Source organism: Sarcophilus harrisii, chromosome 5 (assembly GCF_902635505.1).
Source record: "Sarcophilus harrisii chromosome 5, mSarHar1.11, whole genome shotgun sequence".
In the NCBI taxonomy this organism is placed as follows: Eukaryota; Metazoa; Chordata; class Mammalia; order Dasyuromorphia; family Dasyuridae; genus Sarcophilus; species Sarcophilus harrisii.
Window position 1 is genome coordinate 232,296,815 of NC_045430.1, and position 25,820 is coordinate 232,322,634.

The window sequence follows — 25,820 nt, forward strand, 5'->3', positions numbered from 1 at the left end:
TGAACTCAGTGACTGAGTGGTGAAAAGAGAAAGGGAATAAGGGATGTTGTAGAGGTAGAATGGAGGTGACTTGATAATTGATAGGCAATGTGGATTGAGGAAGAATGAAAGATCTAGGGTGACACTAACATTGTCAACTAGAAGTGTGTAGTATCACTGTTCGACATGAGAAACTTTAGAAGAGTCAGTTTAGAAAGCAGGGTAATGAGTTGTGTTTTAGACATGGAGTTTGAGATGCCTGCAAGAGAGTCATTTCAACGTGTTCAGTGGGACTTATCTGAGTAGAAGTGAGAACTAAGCCCTTGAGAGCTTATGGGATCACCAGGAAAAAGCATTTGTTGTTGTTGTCTTTTTGTAAGAGCTTATGCAAAATGTTTTCATTAGCATTCATTTGTGAAACTGACGTGTAGCTCTTTCACTGCTTCTTCCTGATTTGGTACTAGGACTATATGGTCTCATAAAATGAATTTGGTAAACCATCTCTGTTTTATTTTTAGAGTATTTTTGTATCATTTTAATTATATTTTATTATTTATGCATATTCTTATTTCTACAATTAGAAGATATTACACACCAGCCAACAGGTTTTTTTCCCCAACAGTTTCTTCAACTGTATCTTTTTTTTCTTATTGATCTTTTTTGTCCTTGCTTTGAAAAAGTCTTCTACCATTATGTTACAATTATTTTTATAGCCTTTTTTTTTTCAAGTAGATGCTATGTTATTCAGTCCATATCTATTTCATATTATATCCCTGTTTATCTCCCTTGACATTAACAGTTGTGTTTTAGTGGGTAAGAGGGATAGTCAGGAAGACTTTCATTCAAGCTGTGCTGCTGACATTCTGGCTGACCCTGGTTTAGTCACATGTTTTTTCAGTGCCCTGGGCAAGGTTTTCAAACTCTAGTAGGACAGTTTCCTTCCACTATTAAGTAAGTATGTTATACTGGCATTTTTTTTTTTTAATTTTAATCTGATTCTCCCTTCTCATTACCTGCATTTTTAAAATCTTAATCTGATTCTCTCTTCTCATTACCCTGCCCAATCCCAAGTTTCTTGAATTTCCCTTTATTATTATAGATATCCCTTCTTTCCTTCCCTTTTTTCTTCCCCTTTGTTTGCTTGTTCCTTCCCTTTTTCAACTTACATAAAAGTGTAGGACCTGATCTTCTGCCTCTACATTTTACATTTTTGTAAATATACATTTTTTACATCTTATAACATACTTTGTTGACATATAACCATCTTCCAGTGAGCTTTTCCTTATTAAAAAAAAAAAAGTTTTTTAAAAAAACATTTCAGCAAAACTGAATTTAGTCCTTTACCTTTGTTAAAGGAGTGAAGGAGGGTGAGAGATTAAATAGCTAGCAATTATACAGAACTCAAGGTTTTTGAAGCACTTTACATATGCTATCTCTTTTGATCCTCACAATAACCTTGGAGTTAGGTGCTATTATTATCCCCATTTTACAGATAAGGAAACTGAGGCAAGCAGAGATTGTCTTATTCAAGATCACACAGCTAATAAACATCTGAGTCAAAATTTGAACTGAGATTTTCCTCACTCCAATGCAACACTTATCAACTGTATCAGTTTGCTGCCTCTCTCTCTTCTTGGGTCCAAACTTCATCATTATAATTTCACATTATTTTTATTGTGGTTGTTCTTTATATTTACATTGTTGTATCCAAAATGCATTATCTCATCTAGCCAAATCTAGCCTGCTATTTGTACAGTACACAAAAATGTGGTTTTTTTACATTTTTAAATGGCTCGTTGGAAATCTAAGAATGGTATTTCATGAAAGTTGTATAAACTCAACATTTCATTTGAAATAAAGTTTTATTGAAAGACAGCCATACTGTGGGAGTTGTTACTAAAATGAATGATCCCCATCTAGGAAAGCTTATTTTCCTCAACACTCATTTCAAGATCCCTTCCCAATTATTATCACCTCCATGAGATTGTTTTGTGATAGTAGTAAAGTGTTTTTTTTTTTTTCTTCCAATGTTGATAACACTCATCACTCATTCTTCCCTATGTGATCTACTTTCACATGGGCAGTCCTTAAGGTTAGAACATTCTTGTCCACTTTTCTGCTTGAGTTTTGACTAGGTTTTTACATGCTCCTCTTCTTAACTATCTACTTCTGGATTCTATTCTCTCTGCCTGAATGGAGTTCTTTATTATCCCACTATTTATATTGTTAATTCACTAATGAAGAAATGAGATTTGTCTTTACCAATGAAATATTAATTTATTTCTTCCTTTTCTCCTCATGATTTTTGGCATATCTTTTGATCTTTACTCCTATGATATTCTCTCTCCTGTTTTAGTCTCTTAGACAGCATGCAAGGTTTTTGTTTTTTTTTAATTAAATGACTCTACTACCCAATCTAACCATAAGATGCATCTATCCCTATTAAGACATATCTTTTCTTAGCCTTTTATTGCTGTCTAAGATTAAATATCTCCTGCTTGATCACTTTGCATGTTAAATACTTTACTCATATCTGGTCTTTTGAAATGATGAGTCAACTTTTTTCCCTTTTGCTGAACATTCAATTATGTTTTCTTTATAAGATTTTTTAAAGTCAATCAAGCATCTTTGCATTTTGAAACATCATATTTCATATTTCCCTTTGAATCTTCAAAAGAATTATTCTCAGACTGTTTTGATTGGTTTCTTTTGCAGTGTAAAAGGTTTTTTGTTTTTTTTTTTAACCTTGCACCCAAAAATGTTGATGTTTGATGTTATAATACTGAAGTTTACTACAGTGTTTCCTGATGAGTTAAGTTTTGGGTTTCTTTCTATTGATTTTCTATGGATTTATCTGATGGCAGTTTTTCTTTTTGCTTCCAATGTTTCTGAGTAATTTTCTTTGATAATTTCTTGAAATATAATATTTAGATTTTCTGTACTTAATGTTTTTCTAGAAGATATGTAATTCATACACTACATTTCCAAATTATATGTTATTTTTCTAATTTTGTTATGCTTTTCTATAAACTGCCATTCTTGTAGTCTTTTTTTAAGTACCTCTGTTTTGCAGTCTATTTCTACTCTTTTTTTTCAGAGACTACTATTTTGAAATGTTTTTCTTCATTTTATTACATATGCCATAGGTTTTGCATATACTTATGGATTTCTTCCTTCAGACATTTTCATTTACATCTTTATTTCTTTTATCTTTTCAGTTACTCACTTTCTGAATTATTCAATAAACAAACATTTATTTATACCTACTCTATGTCAAGCAGTGTGTCATGGTGACTGTTTCTGGAGTTGTTCCATTGTCATTAGAGGGGCCTAATAGAGTTCATTGTTATATCTTCATCTCCCTTGGGGAATTTTGACTCAAAGTCTGTTGCCAAATACTTATTTATTGTGATAAGCTATTTCTTTGAATATTCATTTCTTGTCAATCAGTTTTTATCTGCTGTTACCAATTTTTCTGCTAATTTTTCAATGTCATTCCTTTTCTAATGTGTTTTTAATCATCCATTCTTTCCCTTTTGTATGCCCAGTACTGTATATTGTGTTTTCTCTCCTTGGCTTATTTTTGTCATTTTGAACTGCTGGATTTGGACGAGTTCTGCTTCCCTTATGGGATGAGGATGACCACTGAGACAATTTCTTCTGTGAGACTGAGGAACTACTTTGTTATTTCACCTGTTCTTCACTTTTCCCCATTCTAGTTTTCTGGGCTCCACCTTCATCTGTCAGATTGACCTTTAGTCTGCAGACTGACCCTGAGAGATTGCTTGTGAAGGGAATAGAAAAGATAATTTCTAGAGCTCCTCTGAGGGCTTATTCTGAGATGCCCTTGCAATTAGGTCTTTTCTCCTTTCTCTGATTTCTTCTACTAGTTTTCTTTTTCTTCTTTTATTATTGGATAGCTGCACAAGAGCGCCATACTTCCCTGTCCCTTTTTCTCACATTCTTTCCCACCCCCACCCCACCCCTACTCTCTATAATCTTCCACAGTTTCTGCTTTTCTCCTCTTAAGTCTCACACTGACACAACTATGTACCAAGGTCCCTTGAGACACTGGAGTTAAATTCAAAAGTCTATACCTAAAATGATAGCCATCCCGAAGTGAATGGGCAGTGCTAGAGGTATTTTAATGTTAGGAGCAACATGGTAGTAAATTGGTCTTCAGTTGTTTCTTTGTTTTATAAGAACTTCCTTCTTTGTATCTTTCAGTTTTTCGATTCTTAACATTGTTGTATTTCTCCATGGTCAGGTGTTTTTTCCCCTAAGTTATTTAGGAGATCCATGTCCTATCGATCAATTTCTCATTTCATTATCAAATGGAAAAATAACCATTGAATTTGGCAGCAAGTAGGTTGCTAATGACCTTGAAGTCATTTGTTTCAGGAAGGGGGGGGGTATGATAGAAACCAAATTTTAAAAGTTTGTTGAGCAAAAAGTTGATGAGGAAATGAAGGAAATAGAATTTTTTTTTTCAAAATTTGAGAGCAAAGAGAGGTGAGAAACTGATGGCATGATCATGTGGCGGCATCCTTGAAAGAAAAGCTGTTTATTTTAAAGGACAGATGAGATGTGATCGTGTTTGTAGGCTGAGAGGACCTGTTAAAGATGAGATGAGAACAAAGAAGGAAAGGTAGAGCTAAAAGACTTAATTAAGGCAAAAATGAAATACCTCTCTCCCTCTGTGACTAGACAGAAGACTGAAGGTGGAGGAATGAAAGAAGGAAATTGAAGGAGTTGGGTGAACTCAGTCATCTTAGTTGAGGGTGAATTCATGGGCTAAGTGTCAGTGAACTGAATTTGGGGGCTTGAGAGAAAAATGGTTTGAAACATCTTTTGTGTTGGCATGAGAGATAAGCAAAAGTGTCTTCTTGCAAGACAGTTTAAGGAGTAGTTGTGCTTAAATCCAGTTGTGCTCTTTAAACTCTAGTCTAGAACTCTAAAGTTTTAGTAACAAGAAATGTACCAAACAAACTTGAAAAACAACTAAAACAGGAAAGAAGTCCCTACTAGGAAGTTGCTGTAGTTGGGGCAGGATGTAAGGAATAGATGTTAGATAGGAGATTTTAAAAAGTGATTCTTTAAAGAAAAACTGTCCTCTCACTCACCTCTGCTGCAAACTGTCTTCCAATCCTACCATTTACCTTATCTCTTATTTATTAAACCTAATAACCATTTCTCTGTCAGGATCCTCTTTGACTTGTCTGTAACATTTAACAGAGTTGACCACTGGTCTTCTGGTGTATTTATTATGTTATTCTCTCTTATTTTTCCTCCCCTGTCTGACCTTTCCTTAGTTTCTTTTGTAAAGTCATGTAAACTCCAAGTTTCTGTGCAGAAGCATCTTGTTTTCTCTCTATACAAACTCGTGAAGATATCATCAATTTTCATGTATTCAAATTTTATTTGTGTTAAATGACTCCAGAATCTAAACATCCTGCCCTAATTTCAATCTTGAGCTCTAGTCTGCCTATTTTATATCTATATGGATATGCCATTATGTCTACATGGAAGAGACTTTACAGATCATCCTAACCCCTTTATTTTACAGATGGGGAAATTATAACACAAGGAGATAAAATAATTTGTTTAGTGTCACAGAGATTAGAAATAGAAAATCTGGAATTTTAACCCACATTATCTGACTTTAAATCCAATACCTTTTCCAAATGGAACTCCAAATGGAAGAACTATTTTTCTCCCTAAATTCATCTTTCTTCAAATTTCCCTGCTTTTCTTGAGACTAATACTACCCCCAGTCAATAAAGTTTAGTTTTAATAGTTATCTTTTATTCTTCACTCTCCCTCACATTCCATATCCAATCAGTTTTCAAGTCATGTCAATGATACCTCTACAACTCCTGTCCATTTCCTTCTTTAAACTAATATGCCCTTCAGTGTCTTTCAGACTCATTTGTAAAATGGGGATAATAATAGCACTTTCTTCCCAGGATCAGATGAAGTAAACTTGTAAAGCACTTAGTACAGTGCCTGGCAAACAGCAGGAGTATAATAAATGTTTTTTTTTCTTTTTTTAAAAAAATATTAACTTTTATATCTCTAGATTTATCCATATATGTATGTATGTATATACAGTGATATTAGTTGAAGCTTAATTTCTCCAAAACTACTTCCCAATTTTCTGAGTGTTTTTTATTGAAAGTTGGGTGATTATCTATCAGCTGGTAATTTTGGATCTATCAAACACTATGCTACTTTGTTAGGCCTCTTGAAGTTAATTTCTGATTTGTACATTTTTGTGTGTGAATTTGGGTTGTATAAAGTTTCTATTTTTTATTAATCTCAGTATTTTCTATTTATATTATAAATATCCATCTCATTTAAGTTATGTTTTCTTGATATATATAATAAGGCAGAATAGGCTTTAACAATTTTAAAAATCTGTTCTGAATTTCTCTTCATTTTTTATCTTAGTAATCAGGTTTTAAAATTCAATTAATATCCTTAAATCCCTTCTTATATTTTTGTTTATCTTTTTGTTATATTTATCTAAACCGAAAGGAGACAAAATGAGGTTCCCAGTTCTTGTTAATTTTTTGCTCCCTTTTCCATACATTTTCCTTTATATACTTAAGTCCTGTTTCCTGAGCAAAAAGCTCCTAAAGATAGATAAATTTTTTCGGTCTGTCTGTCTCTGTGTATGTGCGTGTGTGTCTTTCTATATTTCTTTTCCCCTTCTTTTCTTCTTTCTTTCTGTCTCTTTCCCCGCCTTTTCCCCCCTAATAAATATGCTGATTTTATCTCATTCTCCTTGATGCCTTTGTTTTATTGTGATTTCCACACACACCCCCTTCAAGTTTCAGAGGAGATGGGTCATATACCATATAACTCCAGTGATGCAGGATTCTGCAAGAGCAATGTCTAAGAAAAGGAACACTTTGAATATGTTACATTGAAAAACAAGGGGAAATGACTTACTCTGAAGCATAATTTAACCTACAAAGTTGAATATAATTCTACAGGGGAGAAAATAAACTTTTAATAAAATTAATGAGTTCCAATCATTTAAGAAAACCTGAGTAGTTCTATTTTGAAATGCAGATGAAAAAATCTTGTGAAGTATTTTTTATTTTTTATGATCATATGGCATTGCTACAAAAGTTGATTACATTCCATGCTATACCGATGATCTCATCAATACAGAAAGGCAAAAATGTTAAATCCTCTTTGTGAAGCAATAAAATGGAAATAGCATAAAATCAAAGTGATAAGAAATCCAAAAATGAAAGAAAAGATATTCTTTAAATATCTAACCACAGACTGGGGAGAAATGAAATTCAGGCCAATTGACTGTGATACAAAATGAAATATAAGAGAGTTACCAATAAGGTGTCAATGAGAATTCACTGGAAGAAAGGGATTAGTTTTGGCTGAAAGGATAAGAGAAGACTTCATAAAACATAGCATTTCTTCTAGGCTTAAATATGTGGATGAAATTTCAAAAGGTGGAAATGGTAACAAATGGCATTCCTGACTTTGGGAAATAAGAGCAAAACATCAAGGTAAAAAAGCAAAGCCATATCTAGGGAAAGGTTACTAGTTTGAAGCAGTTTGTAGTTGTAAGTAATAAGAAATAAAGCTGCAAAGGAAAAGTGGTAAACCACTATGAAGTATCTTACAAGCCCAAACACACAGGACTTTGTGTGAAAGTTTTTGAGCAGGGCAGTGTCACAATCGGAATTAGATTAGAAAGATTTCTTTAACAGAAGTATATAAAATAGTTGGGCAGCATTTAAAAAGAGATATAAGAATACATAGTCCAGATTTTATTATGGTAGCAAGAATACAGAGTCTAGGTTTTATTATGGTGACTCTTTTGTTAGCCTTCAAGCTTTTTTTCAAGTTCCAGCTCAAGTTCTAGGTCTTCCAGTTTCAATGATTAATGCTGTCATTAATCTTTGGTTTTGGATTCTTATAGCACTTATAGCACCAGTATGGCCAAAGGAGAGTAGTTTAAAAAAAAAAAAAAGGAAGAAGTTAGCTTGTTGCTCATACTGAACCTCAGGGATCACAATATCTTTTTTTTTTAATAGCTTTTTATATATAAAACATATGCATGGGTAATTTTTCAATTGACCCTTGGAAAAACTTCTGTTTCAACTTTTCCCTTCCTTCCCTCCACTCCCTCCCCTAAATGGCAGGTAGTCCTATACATGTTGAATGTGAAGTCCGGATTAGCTCCCTGGATGCCTTAGAATCAGCTGAAGTCAGGATAAGCAAAAGTCCTTGGTCTTTATTCTTGGTCTTTAGGGGGAGAAGTGAAGGGGATGGACACAAGCTCTCCACAACCTCCCTTCTCTTCGTCCACCGCCAAAGTGACTCTGGCTTGTCTTACTCCACCCCCTAACCCTTCCTACAATTATCTGTATACACCAAAAGATTGAACCATCACAGAATAATGAGAAGTCCCTTTTCCAAGCATATGCTAAAAGAGTATTGTCCAATAAGTAATTAGCCTTAAGTGCTTGGTTGTCTGATTCCAGTGCACCTATTCAGAGTTTCAGCCCTTTGCAATTAAATATGTTAAAGGATATGTTAAATACAATATATGTATACATATTTATACAGTTATCTTGTTGCACAAGAAAAATCAGATTTAGAAAGAAAGTAAAAATTACCTAAAATAGAAAACAAAAATGCAAGCAAATGGTAACAGAAAGAGTGGAAATGTTATGTTGTGGTCCATACTCATTTCCCAGTATTCTTTCTCTGGGTGTAGCTGGTTCTGTTCATTACAGATCAATTGGAACTGATTTGGATCCTCTTATTGTTGAAGAGGGCCACATCCATCAGAATTGGATCACAATATCTTAATGACATTATCTCAGGTCCAGCAGCTGTAATTCAGCTCTGAAGCTAAGAAGCTGGGTCCTATAATCTATCGAAATATGATCAAGTTTCAAGAGCTGATTCATACTAGTTAAATTCCAAAGAAAATAACAAATCATCTAATATGAAAGTTTATTTATAATGACAATAGTTTGATCACCATGTTTTCTTCCTAATAATTTTGAAAACCAACTTAACAAGTAGATTAGTAAACACAAAATCATAACACAAAAATAAAATTGAATTATGTTTCACTTACTAAGATAGTTCATAGCAGAAGCTTAACTATTGAGGTAATCTTGGTGTTTATTTTGGCTGGTCAGGTACTCTTTCTTCCTTTTTTCAGTCTAACAGGCACCAAGCATAGATTATGTGCCTACTATATGTCAGACATTATGCTAAGCACTGGAGTCACAAAGAGAGGCAAAAACTAATCCTTGCTCTCAAAGAGCTCATAATCATTATACTTAGAAATGATTTCATAGTTTTTAGGATTATAATTTATTTACTACTAGTCATATTTTTGTATTATCATTTTCCTCTTTAGGGAGCACTCTAATAGCAATGTATTTATTCATAAGTCATCTCTTAAAGTCATTTTTTCCCCCTGCAGTTGAATAATCTGGTTTCTTTTATACTGTTTTGTATGAGTTTCAGAAGTTGACATTCCTTAGTTTTGTACCTTAAATCTGGAGCTACATATCTTATTTGTCTAAGGGGAACACCCACACTTAGGAGGCAAGACATGGATAATCATCCAAACAACAGTGGAAAGACTATCAGACTGATAGGAGGGAGACCAGGGCAAAATCAGTCACTAAGATCCAGAGAGAATGGAATATTTGGGAGGAGAGAGTGTCAGAAGTGTCAAAGACTGCAGAGATGTCTAGTTGAATGAGAATTGATTTAAAAAAAAAAAAAAGCCATAAGATCTGGCAGTTAGGAAATTATTGGCAACTTTGGGGAAAACAGTTTTGTTGAATCTTAAGGTTGGAAGCCATATTGAAAGGAGCTAAGAAGGGAATGAGAAGGGAAGTGGAGGTAATGAAGGAAATAACTTTTTTAAAGAATTGGTTGTGAGGAGGAGAGATTAAGATGATTGATAAACTCTAGCCTAAAGAAAAATGGTAGGGCCAAATAAGATATAGCTAGTTAGTTTGTTTTAAGGTAAGGGAGACCAAGGTGTATTTTTAGGCAACATGGAATGAACCAAAACATGGGGGGAAATGAAAAATTAGAGTGAGGGAGGAGGATAATTATCAGGACAGTATGTCAAAGGGGACCCCAGAGAATAACCTCAAGAGCTTGGTGAGAACTGCCTTTTGTTGAGAGATTAGAATCAAGAAAAAATTATGGGATATGATATCAAGAAAGTTCATGATTCAGAATAGGGAAGAAGAGAAAGCTTGTGGTGAATATCCCTATTTTCACAAGAACAAATGAGGCAAAGTCTTCTGCCAAGAGGCTGAGGAGAGTGAGTAAGCTTGAGGAGAGAAGAATAGCTGGGAAGAGTGTGAGAGAGAATCAAATGGGGAGGAATAGGAGCATCTTCTTACTGCAGTGAGAACCCAGTTGAGATCAGATGACAAAAATATGTTTATATTCATATGGTTTACTGGATTTATCTCCATTTAACAGCATGTAAATAGGAACAAAAGAGCTGGATGGTTGCAATAGTCTCTGTTTGAGGTTTGATGAAGTATGAGGGAGGAGAAGATAAAGGGGCCAATGGATTCCAGAGTAGAGAACAGTGTGATATTGAGCCGGTTGTCTAGAAAGTCTCAATTGGGAAGAGAGGAAAGGGAACCAGGATAGAGGAGATGGCCATCTTCTGCCTCCACCATTTTGTCCTCCACCAGCAAATTGATGCAGTACTGACCACATCATCCCCTGCTGTTCAAAAGTCTTCTAAAATCTCCAGGATAAAATCACAAATAACCCTTCACAAATTTAGGTTCACTCTGCTCTTCTGGATGGATGACCTGTTGCTCCCCTTGTCATACCACAGACTTTTCTACCATGCTTGGGATGCTATTTCTTCTTTTCTTCTCTTGCAACCCCTTGCTCCCTTCCAGATATAATCCACATACCTCCTTTAGAATAAAGATGCCTATCCTGTCTTTTATCCTTCTGTGATTCTGTTGTTTATTCCCAAAACATAACTAGCATCTCAGGTGATATTTGCTTGCTGACTACTTGCTTCTAGTTGTGAGTTCCCCATCACTGGATGTTTTAAAGCAAAGGCCAATTAATTATTTGTTGTATATGCTAGAGATAGAGTCTTCTGATTGTGAGCTGTTCAGTATGGTTGCTTAAGTCCCTTCCAACTTTGAAATTCTGTGATTCTGTGACCTTTCCAGTTCATGTGTTACATGGAATTTTGGGGTAACTCTTTCAAATTTGAAATAGTAGAATTATTATAGTGCTTGTGTTATATTTACCACAACTACACAGGGCAGGGGGCTGTATCTTAATCTAAATTTTGCATCTTTTCCAATACTTGCTTCATGCTGTGGGCATACTAGACATTTAATAAATATTCCTTTGAATTGAAGTAAAAATATTTTAGACTTTATCAGAACCAAGACAAGTTCAAGTAGGAGTCATCACGTTATTAACATGAAATGAAAGCAGAGTGACCAATGGAAGAGAGAATTTCTAACAAATATCAGTTAAAACACCACATATAAACAAATACTATAATCGTTATGCTTTTTCCTTGTGTAAAGTACTAATTTTCTAGTATATATCCTTCCCCCAGGATATTTAAATAATTCTTTATTATTATACATTTATTTTAAATTCTGTGAATTTAATTCTAAAGGTTTATTTTTTCTTTTTTATGTAGACAAGAAATTTTAATTTGTTTTTCGACTTGAAAACAGTTACTTAAGGGTCTTTATTTTTTGTTGCTCTGTTTAATTTCTGGTGCATCTCTTAAAGTATAGCTTTACATTTCAAGAATTTAATTGTGCAGTATAGTATACATACTTAAATATTATAGTTCAAGATCAGAAACATTACTTATATGCATGAAAACTGTGATCTTATTATTTTAGGGTGCTTTTGAATGTGCTATACAGTTGGTATTTATAGCACATAGCTGTGCCTTAAACTCAATATAACTACTTTAAATTAAAACAGAAAATTACAGGGTAGGTATTTGCATCACAAAAGGGTCCTTCACTGCACAAAAGGTTTTGTCATAGATTCCCATTATATAATCAATTCTCATAAAGCACAAAATTTATGGTTTAAAATGTACAGAAAGGCAACTCATAACTATTGAGGATGTGGGTGTTACATATAGTGAGGTGTATATCTTTATGATGGCTGAAAAAAATTTGAGAAAATTTTAAATAAAATCTTAATTATCATACAACCAAAACTGATTCCCCACTACCTTCATCACAACAAAATTTTGAAAATAGTCTTTTTTTAAGCCAGAACTTTGTATTGAATTATAGCTGTAAATCCCAGAAAACTGGTAATGAAAATAATGGTTTGGATTAAAGTTTGAGATAGTTTGAGAGACTAATTATAGTGTCCCTTTAATTATCTACCTCCAATATGCTACTTCTACATCAATCATAGAGCACAAAATTTTAGTCAGATTATTTTTAAACTTTATATTAAATTAGTTTTAGGAACAAATTTTAATATTTTGAGAAATAAGAGAAAAAATATCCAGTTGTAAAAGAAATAAATTTAACAGCCAAATTTATTATCACTTTTCCCTGAGTGTGCTGTGATATATAATTGAATATTTTCTGATTAAATTATAGTACCTTCTTGCAGATGTAGTTTTAAGTATCATCATGACAATATATGTCTTTAGTTCTTTTTGGATAACCAAACTTCAATCCTATAGAATGACATAGTTTAATTTATCCATGAACACATTTGAAAACAGTTTAATTTTGATACTGTCTTTACTTGGAAGCCCTCTTTGGCCATCTATTATTAACTTTTAAAATATTATAAAATTATCTTTATATACAAGAAACAAGTAAATGTATTGCTATAATCTATGCTACACAAATTTGACTATTGAAAACATCCTTGAGTTATTAGATGCTATATAACTCTTCATAGTTATGTTTGATTTAAATTAAATCCACATTGAACTTTTTTCATAGGCATATTTTTATGTGTGATATTCAGATGGAGGAAGCTGTTTTGATAAAGTGACTTGTATGTAAATAATATGAAGAAATAGCATATGGCAAGGCCTTGGATTCAACAATTGACCATGAGAATCTGAAATGAATGAAGACTTTCTCTGAAGGCATACAGATATATTAATTCTTAAGTTGTCTCTTTTTGATCTCTTAATTACTAAAAAAGATTTATTGGTTAATTTTAAGAAGGCAAGTGTTTGAAAAGTCTTGGCAAATACTGTCTTCTTGTAATGACTATATGGTAATGAAAGAAGTTAAGAGGAGAGCCAAATTAGATTGAATGTTCAGTCATGTGGGTCAGGCTAGTTGCATAGCCTGGTTGTTAGACTGATTGCTCAAATTACATTGCCTCAGGTCCTGCACTTGGTTGGCTGTCTTCTTAGATCTTAACTAGGTTCTGGGAATTTCTGTTTCTGACAAAGTTTGCTTTGTGTTTTTTTTCCCCTTCATTTTTCCCCCTTCAGGATGCTTCATCTGCAGACATCAGAAAAGCATACCGTAAGCTTTCACTAACTTTACACCCAGACAAGAATAAAGATGAAAATGCAGAAACTCAGTTTAGACAAGTAAGTGACATACGTTGTTTGCAACTATATGCTTTGTGGAAAATAATAAAATAAATATCAATATCTGCATATGTATGTATCTATACCTAAAAGATGACTTACATTTAGAATTTGTATTTTTTAAAATGAACATTTGGAAAAGAGAAGGTATTTATCTTTTTACACATTCCATTCCCTGAAATGAATTCATTCATTTCTGTCAGTCAGACAGGGCATCCATTGTCCATTTGAAGAAATATAACTCTTATGATATTTACTATTATATTATGCCAAGTTTTGCTTTAGAAAATGCAAGGTGAAAAATCTGTTTTTCATATTCAGCATGCTAATTAAAGGTTACTACAGGATTTCTTTTAATAAGTGTTTTCTGATGTCCAGAATGACACTCATAGTAAAGTCAAATGTAGTTAAAGCTCTTCTCTAAATTCATATGTATGTGTAAGGAAGTACTATCTCTGTAAATGTAAAGTAGTATCTTTGTTCTCACAAGTGATTTCTTATAATTGGGAATATTTTTACCTTAAAGTAATGCTTCTGTTTTAGTTGGTGGCTATTTATGAAGTTTTAAAGGATGATGAACGAAGACAGAGGTGAGTTTTTATTTCTGCTTTTAAATTTAACTTTTCAAGTTCCATGTAGCTGTTATAAAAAATAAATAAGACCATATAAAATCAATTAAATCATGTACCATGTATACTTTGATGGTTCATAAGTTAGTGGCTTATTTTCATTTCTAAATAGATATACACTATGCTAGAAACAGCTTGCATTTGGAATGGAGTTCATTAATTCATGAAGTTTTATATATATATATATGTGTGTGTGTGTGTATATATACACACATATCTATCTGATGTATCATTAAGTTAGCAAGTCATGACTTGATTAAATAAAATTGTAGTCATATGCCTCTTTGCCTTAGGAAATAAAAATCTTATGTCTACATTAAACAACTACCTATTTTGCCTGTATATTGATAGTAATTCTCACTTGTTGCTTATAGAGATTCCTCACTTAATATTTAGCATTTTGACATTCTGTTTTTCTTATGTTTTATTTTATCCATAAGCTAGCTAGCCTAATCTCTCTACCTCATGTTAGAAAACAAACTTGTAGATAAAATCTTCTAATATCTTCCCCCACCTTTATTCTAGCTTTCTCAAACATGTCTTCCATCACTACCTACATATATATTCCTAAAAATAGAGTAAACACTGCCCATAGCCAACGAATTTCCTGGTTTGGGAGTGTGACTGAGAGGGAGACCAGGCTGATTATTCCAATGATTAGTTCCTCCAAAGAGGAGCAGCCACCATGCAATGGTTTTTAATCTGTACCACTTTTAAAGATGCTGAAATAGTAGTTGTATGTGATACCTGGGACAGAAAGGAACAGAGAAGACATTTTTTCACGTCTGCGTTTGTGGTGTTTGCTTTACCTTACACAGAAACTAGAATCAAGTTGAATACCACATGTGGCATTTTAATAGTTCATCCACTGAGAGATTAAAAATTATCCACATTCAGAGATTAAAAATTGGGAATTGTGGCATTAAAAACAACCTAATGACCCATAGCTTTCACTGAAAGCTTTAATACCCCTAAAAGACAAAATAAAGTATTAAGTGTGAAATTCTATATTTCTCTTTGAGAGTTAATTTTTTTTTTAAAGAAATATGTTGTTTTATTTAACAGGTATTGGACTATGCCATCTAGGGGAGGGAATTAGGAGAAGAAGGGGAAAAATTGGAACAGAAAGTTTTGCAAGGGTCAATGTTGAAAAATTACCCATTCATATGTTTTGTAAATAAAAAACTATAATAATAAAAAAAGAAAAAGAAATATGTGTTTCCTAAAGTATTTGCTACAGAATTTATTTAAATTATTTGAATACCTCACTTATCAGTTTTTAGAAGTAGGACTCAGAATCTTCTCTTAAAGTCTTTTGCTTTTATAAGGATTGTTGACATTAATCCATATGCCTTAGCAAAGATCCCTCATCTTTGAGATAATACCATATATTGGAAAAAGTCCTGGAAGAAAGTAAAATAGAGTTGGGGTCATTTTATACGTATTTTGTAAGTTAAATTTCTCTAAACAATGTCTCAAGTTTGTCTTATAGATCAGGAAAGTTCTGATAAGGAGAATTTTATTTAGTTATCTAACATTAGTTCCAGATTTTACCTTAAAAAAAAAATAAACACACACTATTTTTAGGAAGTTGCCATAGTATATTATCATTGGGGAAAAATTAATAGAAAAAGCTGTTTTAATTTTGGTTAGGTGATAACCTTTGTTGAATTTTTATAATGTTTTTATTTAATTCCTTTTATTTGCTGGCATCTTCTGAGAAGGATATTGTTGCTTATTTAGAAAGTACTTCATCCAAATGAAAGTAGATCTTACAGTTTCATAGTCATCTACTGTGTCTTCTTTCAGGATTGGTTCCCTTTGCACTTGTATTAGAGTCTAGGCTGAAAAAAATGGAACTGACAGTTACACAAACAGATGTAGTATTTATACCCCTTGAGGCACAACTAACTCATTGGTAACTGGTTTTCCTTGAGGCAAAAGTCTTAACTAATCAAGCTGAGAATCATTTCTTGAAAGCCACGTGCCTGAGGACTGGTGACCTGTGAGTGTATGAGTATCCGGAAGAGACCTATCTCCCCAGAAATTTTACCTAAAGCTTATAATTACTTATAAACAAAGTTGGAGTCAGTTTTACATTTTCAAAGGTTGCTTTCTGATATTATAATAATTTCATTGTTATAAAAAGTGTTTAGCATAAGTAATGAAAAATGTCTTCTCAGAGAAAATAGCAGCTTTAAAGAGTATATGCTGAGCAATCTTAAGATTTCATTTTTTTTAGACTAGACATTGTATTTTCAAAAATAGTTAGAAGTATAGTGGGGTTTTGTTGTTTTCTTAATTCAAAGAAGGAATAGTTATGAACTAAACAAAATATTTAAAAATTATTTTTAGACCTTAACTATCCAAAAGAAAATCATAGTTTCCATATTAATTTTATGGAACTTTCTACATTTCACTTATTGACTAGTCTTTCTGAAGTTCTTGACTAAATGTATACAGTAGAATTGATGACCTTCAACATAACCTATTCTATACTATATAATGATGTGCCTGATTGGTATTTCAAAGAATTGCCCACCATCAGAAATAGTTATGTGAATGCTAACTAGTTTGTGAATGTGAATATGTATACCTTTATATGAAAGATGTTAGATTTTTAAGTATTTATTTGTTGGCATCATGATACTTAAAGTCGTTAATTTGTTATTTAATTGTTTTGTTTTAGTGCCTGATGTTAGTCAATTAACAACTTTTCTACTTGCTGAAAAAGAGAAATATAATTTTTAAAAAATAAACTGAAAATCATGATAATCTAGTAGCTTTTTGTGAACCTTATTACCTTATTAATGTAAATCTGATTAAAGGAAGTGTTTAGGAGTTAAACAAAATAAACATTCTTGTGAAAATAACAAGTGTCTATGTTCCCCGCCTCTTTAATTAGGAAGCATAATAAATCTACCAGATGGAAAGTGTAAACTTCTGTACCACAGTTACATCAAGTATCTTCTTCATCATTTTTTTTTAAAGAAACAAATGAATCTTTTCTGATTTTGGATTTTTAAATCAGATATCATTAAATACTGTAGGTATGTTAACCATTCTTGATACTTCAAATAAAGCAGATTTTACCTTTCAAAATGTGATCATCCAGTTTTTAAAAATTAGATGAAAATTGTCCAATTATTTCACAAGTATGTAGAACTTCTTGTTAAGAAAAATATTTCTTCATTTTGGTAATCAAATTACTATTATATATTTCAAACATTATATAATAATGTTTCTATTATAACATAATATGCTTCTATAAAACAATATATTATTAATGCCAAAATCTATTTTTTTAGAAGTTGAATTTGCTCTCTAATGATTTCTGTATCAAAACAATAGTGTTTCATGAATTAATGATTATTTTTTTTAAATCTCCCATTCTCATTGGATATATACTATTACATGATATTTGTTATATAAGTTTTCGGAAAAGCAAGCAAATAGAATATTCCTAATCCTAGGTATTTCGTACATGCATTTGAAGAATTAATATTCTTTAAGATAATTTATCACAAAATAAGTTAGGCGAGTATTTTAAGAAAGATAATCTCAAGAGATTTACTCATGAATATTTTCTCGAATATACTTTTTTGACTTTAAATTTTAAAATAGTTGGCTTCTCCATTTAAATAATTAAGTGAACAAACTATTATTTAAATGTATAATATTCTAACAATGAAAAACAAGTTTTAAAATTAGAATCTAATATAGTGACATTTCAAATTTGGCATCATGTCACCAAAACATTTTTTTCTTCCTAAATAACTTAAGGAACATTGGCCTGAGCCAGTTTGGGGAAAGATTCCATTATTTTTTTTCAGTGCTTTATAATGAAAGCAGTGATTTATCTTTTACCAACATATATTCTAAAAAGTAGGCTATAATAGAAGCTATCTTCCCTTAAAATGGCCAGTCGTGTGAGCCATAATGTTCATTGATAGTAAAATCAATAGAGCATTGATTCTAAGACTTAATCCTTAGAGGCTGTTGTTCAGAGAGGCAGACGTAGCCTAGTAAATACCTAGTAGTGTTTAGTGTGTTTTAATGCATGAGATTCTGCTATCTGAAATTTGGTTGTGCACTAAATAGGATTTATATACGGTGAAGACAGATAAATATTGTTAGTGTGTATTGCAATGTGATAAATGGTTTAAAAAAAAAAATACTTCACCACCGATGCTAAGACCTCTACCATCATTGTTTTTCTTTAAACATGCTTTAAAATACTGTCAGAATGAAAAAAAAATAGGAATTTTTTTTCTAAAACTTATAATTTTTTTCTTTTATCATAAATTACTGCATGTAAGACTAACTGATAATGATTTTGTATTTATTCAGCTTTTCTACCAATCAACACATATAATCTAGTACAAGTATTTAGATTAAACACAAATGTAACACTTTTGGACTTCATTCAAATTAAGTTTTTGTTAAATACCTTTAAAATTTTTGATGTCTTTTTATCAATCCATTGGTCTCTGAAATTTCTTCTGTGTTAAAATAAATGGACTATCACAAGATTTTAAAATGAATTATTTAGAATAAGATAAAATGTATGCTTCTTGATATTATTTTAAAATATTTCTGAAAATGTTGACATCAGCAAATTCTGTGTAATCAGTCTAGTATACAACCATATTTTAATTTGTTAGACTTTTGTGCATTAAACAATTTGCTTGGTAAAAACTGTAGTACTAATTAATGTCTTTTGCTCTGAATAATGGTCATTCTGATGCGACAGTGTTATTAATAATCTAGTTTTGTCTAAAAGTCAAATTTTCTAGATTTGTTAAATAAAATATATTTTGCATCTAAAATTATTGCTTTTCTACTAAAAAGCAGAAGTTTGCCTGCAATAAATCTTGTGGGTTTTATTTTTTTTTTTTTAGCACATCTCCAAGGTATCAATTTAATAACTATCAAAGTAGCTACTGCAGTTGTTGCATTTAAATTGATTTACATGTCAAGACTGGCAGTTTAGCAGCTGCGCTATTATTCCTAGATCGGTCAATTTACTTGAGAAAAACCTACTACTGAGTTCTACTGACCTGCCTGACAATATAGGCCCTATTTCTATTCCTGTAATTAGGCCTGCGACTAACTCAGAATATTTTTAATTAAAATATTTTGGTCAATGTGTTGCACCAAATTAGGCCTTTCAGTGCAGATTTAATTCTGGAAATGGTGTGATTAGAATATTTAATGAGTTGTGTTCAATTAAGATTAACAGGTTGTGTATCTTGAACATGCAGTATTTGAATGTGACTATTTTGAATTTTGCATTTTAGATGTTTCTCTTTTTAAAAATTTAAAAAGTATTTGTCTAATAGGTAAATTTAAATTTAAAGGCATTTAAATCTTTAAAGTACAAATCTGTAATATAAGACATCAACAAGAAAGTTTCTTTAGATGCATTTAGAAGTCTTTCCTGTTGTTTGCCCTTCCAGGAAAAAAAAAGAAAAATTTTAACTTTATATTTTTATTTATTTAAAATAAATAATGTTATTAAAAGAACATAAATGAAAATTTGCCATTATATTTTTTGTATCCTAAGAATTTTTAATTTGTATAAAGCAATTTAAGTTATCTATCATATGCAATTCTATCTCATTAAAAAAGATTTTAAAAATAATACAAATTAGTATTTCAATCTTGAATCATGCTATTCATGTATATATAAAAGTACTTAAAAAAAGAAAAATTATGGCTACTTTATCATGGATTTATAACTTTAATAATAAATGATTCAGGATAAGTAAAACTCTTGTTTTTCCCGAGAAAATTCATCCTTTTGTTACACATTTTTATAGTGTATTCTTTACCACTGACTGTGATAGACAGGTAGAACATATGGTTCATTTAATGCAAGTGTCATTCCATGAGTCCATCATTTGGGGGTGCTATAGGAGCAGAAGAGTTATCACCTTTTTTATAGTCAAGAGTTTAAATCCACGACAGGTTGTGTTGGTGTGAAGCTTTGACTGTCGTCTAAAATTGAAGTAAGGAACATAATATTGGTTCTCTACCTTTAGGTCATTTGTATAGATTTTGGAGTCATTCTTAACCCCCTTTTAATGCTGTGCAGTTGATGGTTTGTTTATGTTGTTGTTGTTTCGATTGTGAACTTCTCGTGAAAGCCTGTCATGTTTGCTACTGTAGGTATGATGATATTCTGATCAATGGACTACCAGATTGGCGACAGCCCGTATTCTATTACAGGCGGGTGAGAAAAATGAGCAATGCTGAGCTGGCGTTACTCTTGTTCATTATTCTCACAGTGGGCCATTATGCTGTGGTTTGGTCAATCTACCTGGAAAAACAGCTGGTAAGTATTGCCAATAAATCAGATGATCTATAGTCTTCATATATATGTATGTGTACATGTGTATATATATGGGTCTGTATATACATATGTACACATGCGAGTAGCATTTCAGAAAGTATATTGCTAATACAATTTGTTGAGTATTTCAACATATATTTAATACTAAATATGCTTTTATTTTCAAAATTCATTTTAGTATTTGATATGTTTCAGGATCAATAAATTCAAGAAGAAATTTTGTGTTCCTTATGATTAAAATAATATTTTTCATTTTAATTTGTAGTTATAGATTTGCTGTTTACCTGAAGTCTTGAGGTATGGCTTGTTAAAAGATAGAAAGGATGTTGTTTTTTTTATCAATTTCTCTATTAACATAGAAATAAATATTTTCTCCAGTTATGACTTTGATCTTTAAATATGATTTTAAATACATCTTATGTCACAACACACTGAATGTACATTTTAATTTATTTGGCTTTTTTTTGTTAAATAAATCACAAATTTGACTTAAGTATAATTTAAAACTTCTAGAGTCTATTTGGTATAAAGTCAAAAGCAAGATATTAATTTACTTCCTATTTAGTCTAGTATCCTTATATTAGTTATATTCTTCTGTGAATTTTTATTTATATACTAAAAATAATAAAATATAGTTTAAATAGTATTCGTGCATTAGCATTTGTTTATTCCTTCTTGTTGCAGCCACATTATTAAAGTTGATGAATGAGAAAAGGCAAGTTGAATGCTTTTTCTTCTTAGAAAACTTTGATTGCTATGGAGATACACATGACTGACAGAGCTGGACTTCATGTGTGTTTAAGGACTGGATACCATGGCAACAGTTATTGTTAAAGATAGATGATTTTACTTAATCATGTAGGACCCTACATACATTTGCATAAATGCTACTCTGTAATGTTTACCCATCACAGAATAGTCCCAGGAACATTCAGAGAGTACATGTTAATGATAACCTGTAACCATAATTCTTTATATGTTAAGGATGAACTGCTTAGCAAAAAAAAGAGAGAAAAGAAGAAAAAGACAGCAGGCAAGAGTGTGGATGAAGGCAAACTTACTGCTCTGGAGAAACATGAAAGGTGGGAGCATGCAAAAATGCTTGACAATTTTAAAGTATGTCTTTGATATGTTACACAACTTCCGTTTTAAAAGAAACTGCCTGTAATGTTTTAAGTGTTCAGCCTCTTGATAATAAGTACTTGTGTATATATACCTAAAGTCAGCCTGTTCAGCCTTTGAAGAGTTCCAGCTTTATTTATAGAGAGGTGATGGTCAGTAAAATATTACGAGTATATGTCTGTTTTACATTCATGAGTGAGGTTAATATGTAAAACTCTAGGAGTATGCTAAGACTTGAAGAAAAGTTTCTTCATGAATTGTTTAAAAGAGAGTTTCTATTCTATATACTATATACACTGTTTTCTCCTCTATGGAAAACAAATTTTTTTGTATTTGATGGTGAAACTCAAGGGTTTTATCTTAAGGTTAAGCCAGACTTGTATTTAACAAACTCTAGAGATAGAGTTTTAGTGGAAAAATTCTGTCACTGCTGTTCAGTTCTGAAGCGACATAGGGAGAGAGTGACATTCAGTAAATTCTAAAAGATACCACCATTTCTTCTATTGATTCATAGAAAGAAATAAAGGGTTTAAATAGTTCACACAGCAGGGGCATGAACTGGATCAATGTGGAATGGAGATCAGAGTCTATTCTGCTTGTCTTCTATTCTGATGACATCAGTGAGTAATGCTTCAGTGAACTGCAAATGACATTAATTTTTATGTATTGGTTTGTTTATGCTACAGTCTTCATATCTGGTTGTCAGCACTTGTGAACATTTTGGTGATGGTTAGTCTTTTTTAGCTGAAGTAATCATAAGGTTTAAGAATTCATTTTAGAGAAGTGATGAAAAGCCCAGGTTAGAGAGTAGGTTTTTGTTCTTTATCTTTTTAAAATGATTGGAGGCTACCTGCCTTGAAATCTCAATTCTGGGTTATCTTATTTGCTCTAATTATTGTATTTGCTTTATTTGCTATATTTTGTATCAAAAATCAAGTTAATCTGATGAATGTCTTATAAATATTAAGTTTTGTTTTTATTATAGGTCATTACATATTTTAAGGAAGGTTTCATAATCTGATGTTTCAATATTATTTGTGTTCAGGGAAAACTTGACCTTTTACTAAAATATTCCATTAACCTACTGGTTCTCTCAGCTTTACTATTTTTAAAAGAAAATTTTATTTACTTTAGATTGCTAATGAAACCACAATGGCATGATTTGCTCCCATGCAAGTTGGGAATTTGGTTCTGCCTCACTTTAAAAGCCCTGCCTCAACTAATACAGGTAAAAGCCACCTTTCCTTCTCTGTTTTGTATAAATATCTGATTCTTTCATTTTAATTACCAATAAAAGATGTGGTTGTTTTATTGGCTCTTCTATATGCATTCCTAATTAAAATCTCACTATTTTTACATATAAATTCCATATGGTTTTGTTGTATATTTTTTCAAATTTTCATTATACCTTTAAAAAAAATTTGGTGTATAAATATAAAATACATATAAAGAAAATTACAATTATTACTCAAAGCATGTGATTTAAAGAATATATTCAATGAAAAAGAGCAAAACTGAAATAGTTTATTACCAGTTATTTAGCAATTAAGATCTTAAATTAATTTCACATTTTAAATGTTGTATTCATTTATCTGTATAATTCTGCAAAAGTTTTTAATGTTTTTATTATAATATATAAATTTAGTAGGAAATGGTAAAACAGCATGCCTGTTTTTTCAGGTGAATAAAAAACATCTTTATCTTCTTGGCCTGGTAACTTAAGTTCAGATGCTTCTGGAACTGCTAACTTGTTGATGGACCAACAGAAAATCTTCTTTTTATACAAATAGTTTTACAAATAATGTTTTTAGCGTCTCAAACCAATGTTGAATTTGTCTATTGCATATGTATATTTGTTTCCCTTTCTTAGGCTAAGCCTGGAGAAGCTTTGAGTTTGGCTGCTTCTATAAATTTCTATGGAAAATATTTCTTAACAGAAAATAATATTTTTATTTGCTAATGAAGTAATCTAATGGCCACTGGCTTCAGATAAGCCTATGTGATAGTCACATTTCCAAGATAATTCTCATATGTAATAAGGAAACTGGTAACTTCTCACACTCCTTTCCCATTTTTCAACAAAATTTTTTAGCTGAGATAGTAGAATGTAAAATGTTTGACAAGTTTCTAACTTGGGAGAGGTTCTTTTCCAGTGCCTGTGATTCATCCATTTAGCTAGAATTGTCTTAGAATGACTCAGAAGTAGTAGGGAAAATGGGAATTACTTTTGTAGTTAATTTTAAAAATTTATTCATGGGAAAACTTATTGTTAACTGTGATACCTAAAAATTAAATTAATAGGAAAGGGAGAAAGCATTGTATTTCCTACCTCCCCCCCAAATATTCATAAAAGAAAAAAGAGTTTAAGGTCTTATGTTGAATACTTAGTTTGTGTCAGAATAAACTCTGTATAGTAGACAGTAGCAGAGTATAAATAATATAGTCCATAAGGAGATATCATAAATAGAATGTCAGAAAGGTCAATTCTAATCCCTCCTTTATGATCTTCACTTATAAGTAATTTAAAATTAAATCCAATTTGTAGAATTTACATACTGCCTGGTTAACATTGAGCAATGATACAGCCAAATGCTACAGAGTAATTAACCCAGATGAAACTAATATATCATGTAGGTTTAGATTTGCAATTCATTATTTTAAGATTGTCTCCCAGTGGTAACTAAAACCACATGCTAGGATCTGTTGTGTTTTGCCATAAACAAAAGTTAGGGGGGTATCTGTAAAGTATGAATTTAGATACCACGTGATAAATGTCTTATGTTAATGACTTGTTTTTCTCCTTTCATTAGTCATATTTTCTTGGACTTTAAAGGTATCTCTGATCTTCAAAGTTTTGGCTTTTTTTTTTAAATGTTTCTCTTGCATTCAGATTTTGGAATACATGCAATGAGTCATTAAAACCTTTTATACATAATTTTTATTTCTAAGCATTTTTTTCTTTAATTGACACCTAAGAAATCTTTGAATTTGCTTTTAATTAAGTTTTAGGTTTACCAGACTTTGATTATTTAGTTAATTATTTGGAGACCAAATTCCTATTTCTGATACTCATCATACAACAACGTAGGTGGTATGGTAACAGTTTCATAGCTTAAAACTTCACTAAAATTTTGGACCATCCTAGAGCAATAAACAAACATTTTAACCTGATTGATGTGGAACTGGTAAAAAAAAAAAGAAAGAAAGAAAGAAAAGAAAAGAAAAGAAATTAAATACTAAACAGTTGCAACTTAGGATAAATTTTGCCTTTTTTCTTCTAAAGTGAACTTCCAATTTTCCTCTCATTTTTCTTTGGTTCTATAAAACAGAAAATTGGGGATGCCTGTGCCTACCTGCTTTGTAAGAATGCTTTTTTAAAAATCTGTTTTAATTAAAAATCAGATGAGAATAAAATCAGATAACACATAAAATTCTTTAAGTTCTTTGAAGGGAGGCATCCCATGGAGGAACTTTTATCTCATTATTTATTGATATTCTTCTATGAAAGATCAGTCATTGGTTCAGAAGTAAACTTTAAGTTAGAAACAACCATTTCAGAGCTAACCAATAACTGTTACTATATCCAATCCTTTTTATCTTAGTTTCTACCCCCAACAAATTAATACAGATCCTTTAGTCCCTTCTGTTCTTTTTTCCCCCTCACTGTCATGATTGCCAATAGTAATGGCATTAATAATTACCTTAATTCAAGACATCCAAATTCTTTGATTATCACTAACCACCAAAGGTACCTCATATGGGTTGAAAAGCCTATACTCCTTAGAGTCCCAGCTTAAACTTTGACCACTTCCTCACTGAAATTCCAGGGGGACCAGTTCCTTGTGGCTGCCTCATCTTTTGAAACAAAAACTCAGGCTGTTAATTCATCAAATATTTTTCGAGGGCTTACTGTGTGCAGGGTTTTCCTTCTAGATACTAAAGGAGGATTCAAAGATTTTTTTATTTATACATAGATATATATATATATATATATATATGTATATATGTATGTATATATATGTGACATGATATATCTATATGTGTGTGTGTGTATATATATATATATATATATATATATATATATATATCCTTTCCTTAGAAGAGTTTACAGTCTAGTAAAAAA

General features: G+C 31.5%; 1 protein-coding gene across 1 annotated transcript in view; it reads left to right on the plus strand.

The window, feature by feature from the left end:
- DNAJC1 (DnaJ heat shock protein family (Hsp40) member C1) overlaps positions 1-25,820 on the plus strand; it is a 243,616-nt gene that overhangs the window by 83,485 nt on the left and 134,311 nt on the right. Inside the window, exons 2-6 of the mRNA XM_003771883.3 lie at positions 13,490-13,591; positions 14,135-14,181; positions 20,392-20,557; positions 21,560-21,657; positions 22,832-22,925. Coding sequence (XP_003771931.2) covers positions 13,490-13,591; positions 14,135-14,181; positions 20,392-20,557; positions 21,560-21,657; positions 22,832-22,925 — 507 coding nt within the window. The remainder of the gene's footprint in view (positions 1-13,489; positions 13,592-14,134; positions 14,182-20,391; positions 20,558-21,559; positions 21,658-22,831; positions 22,926-25,820) is intronic.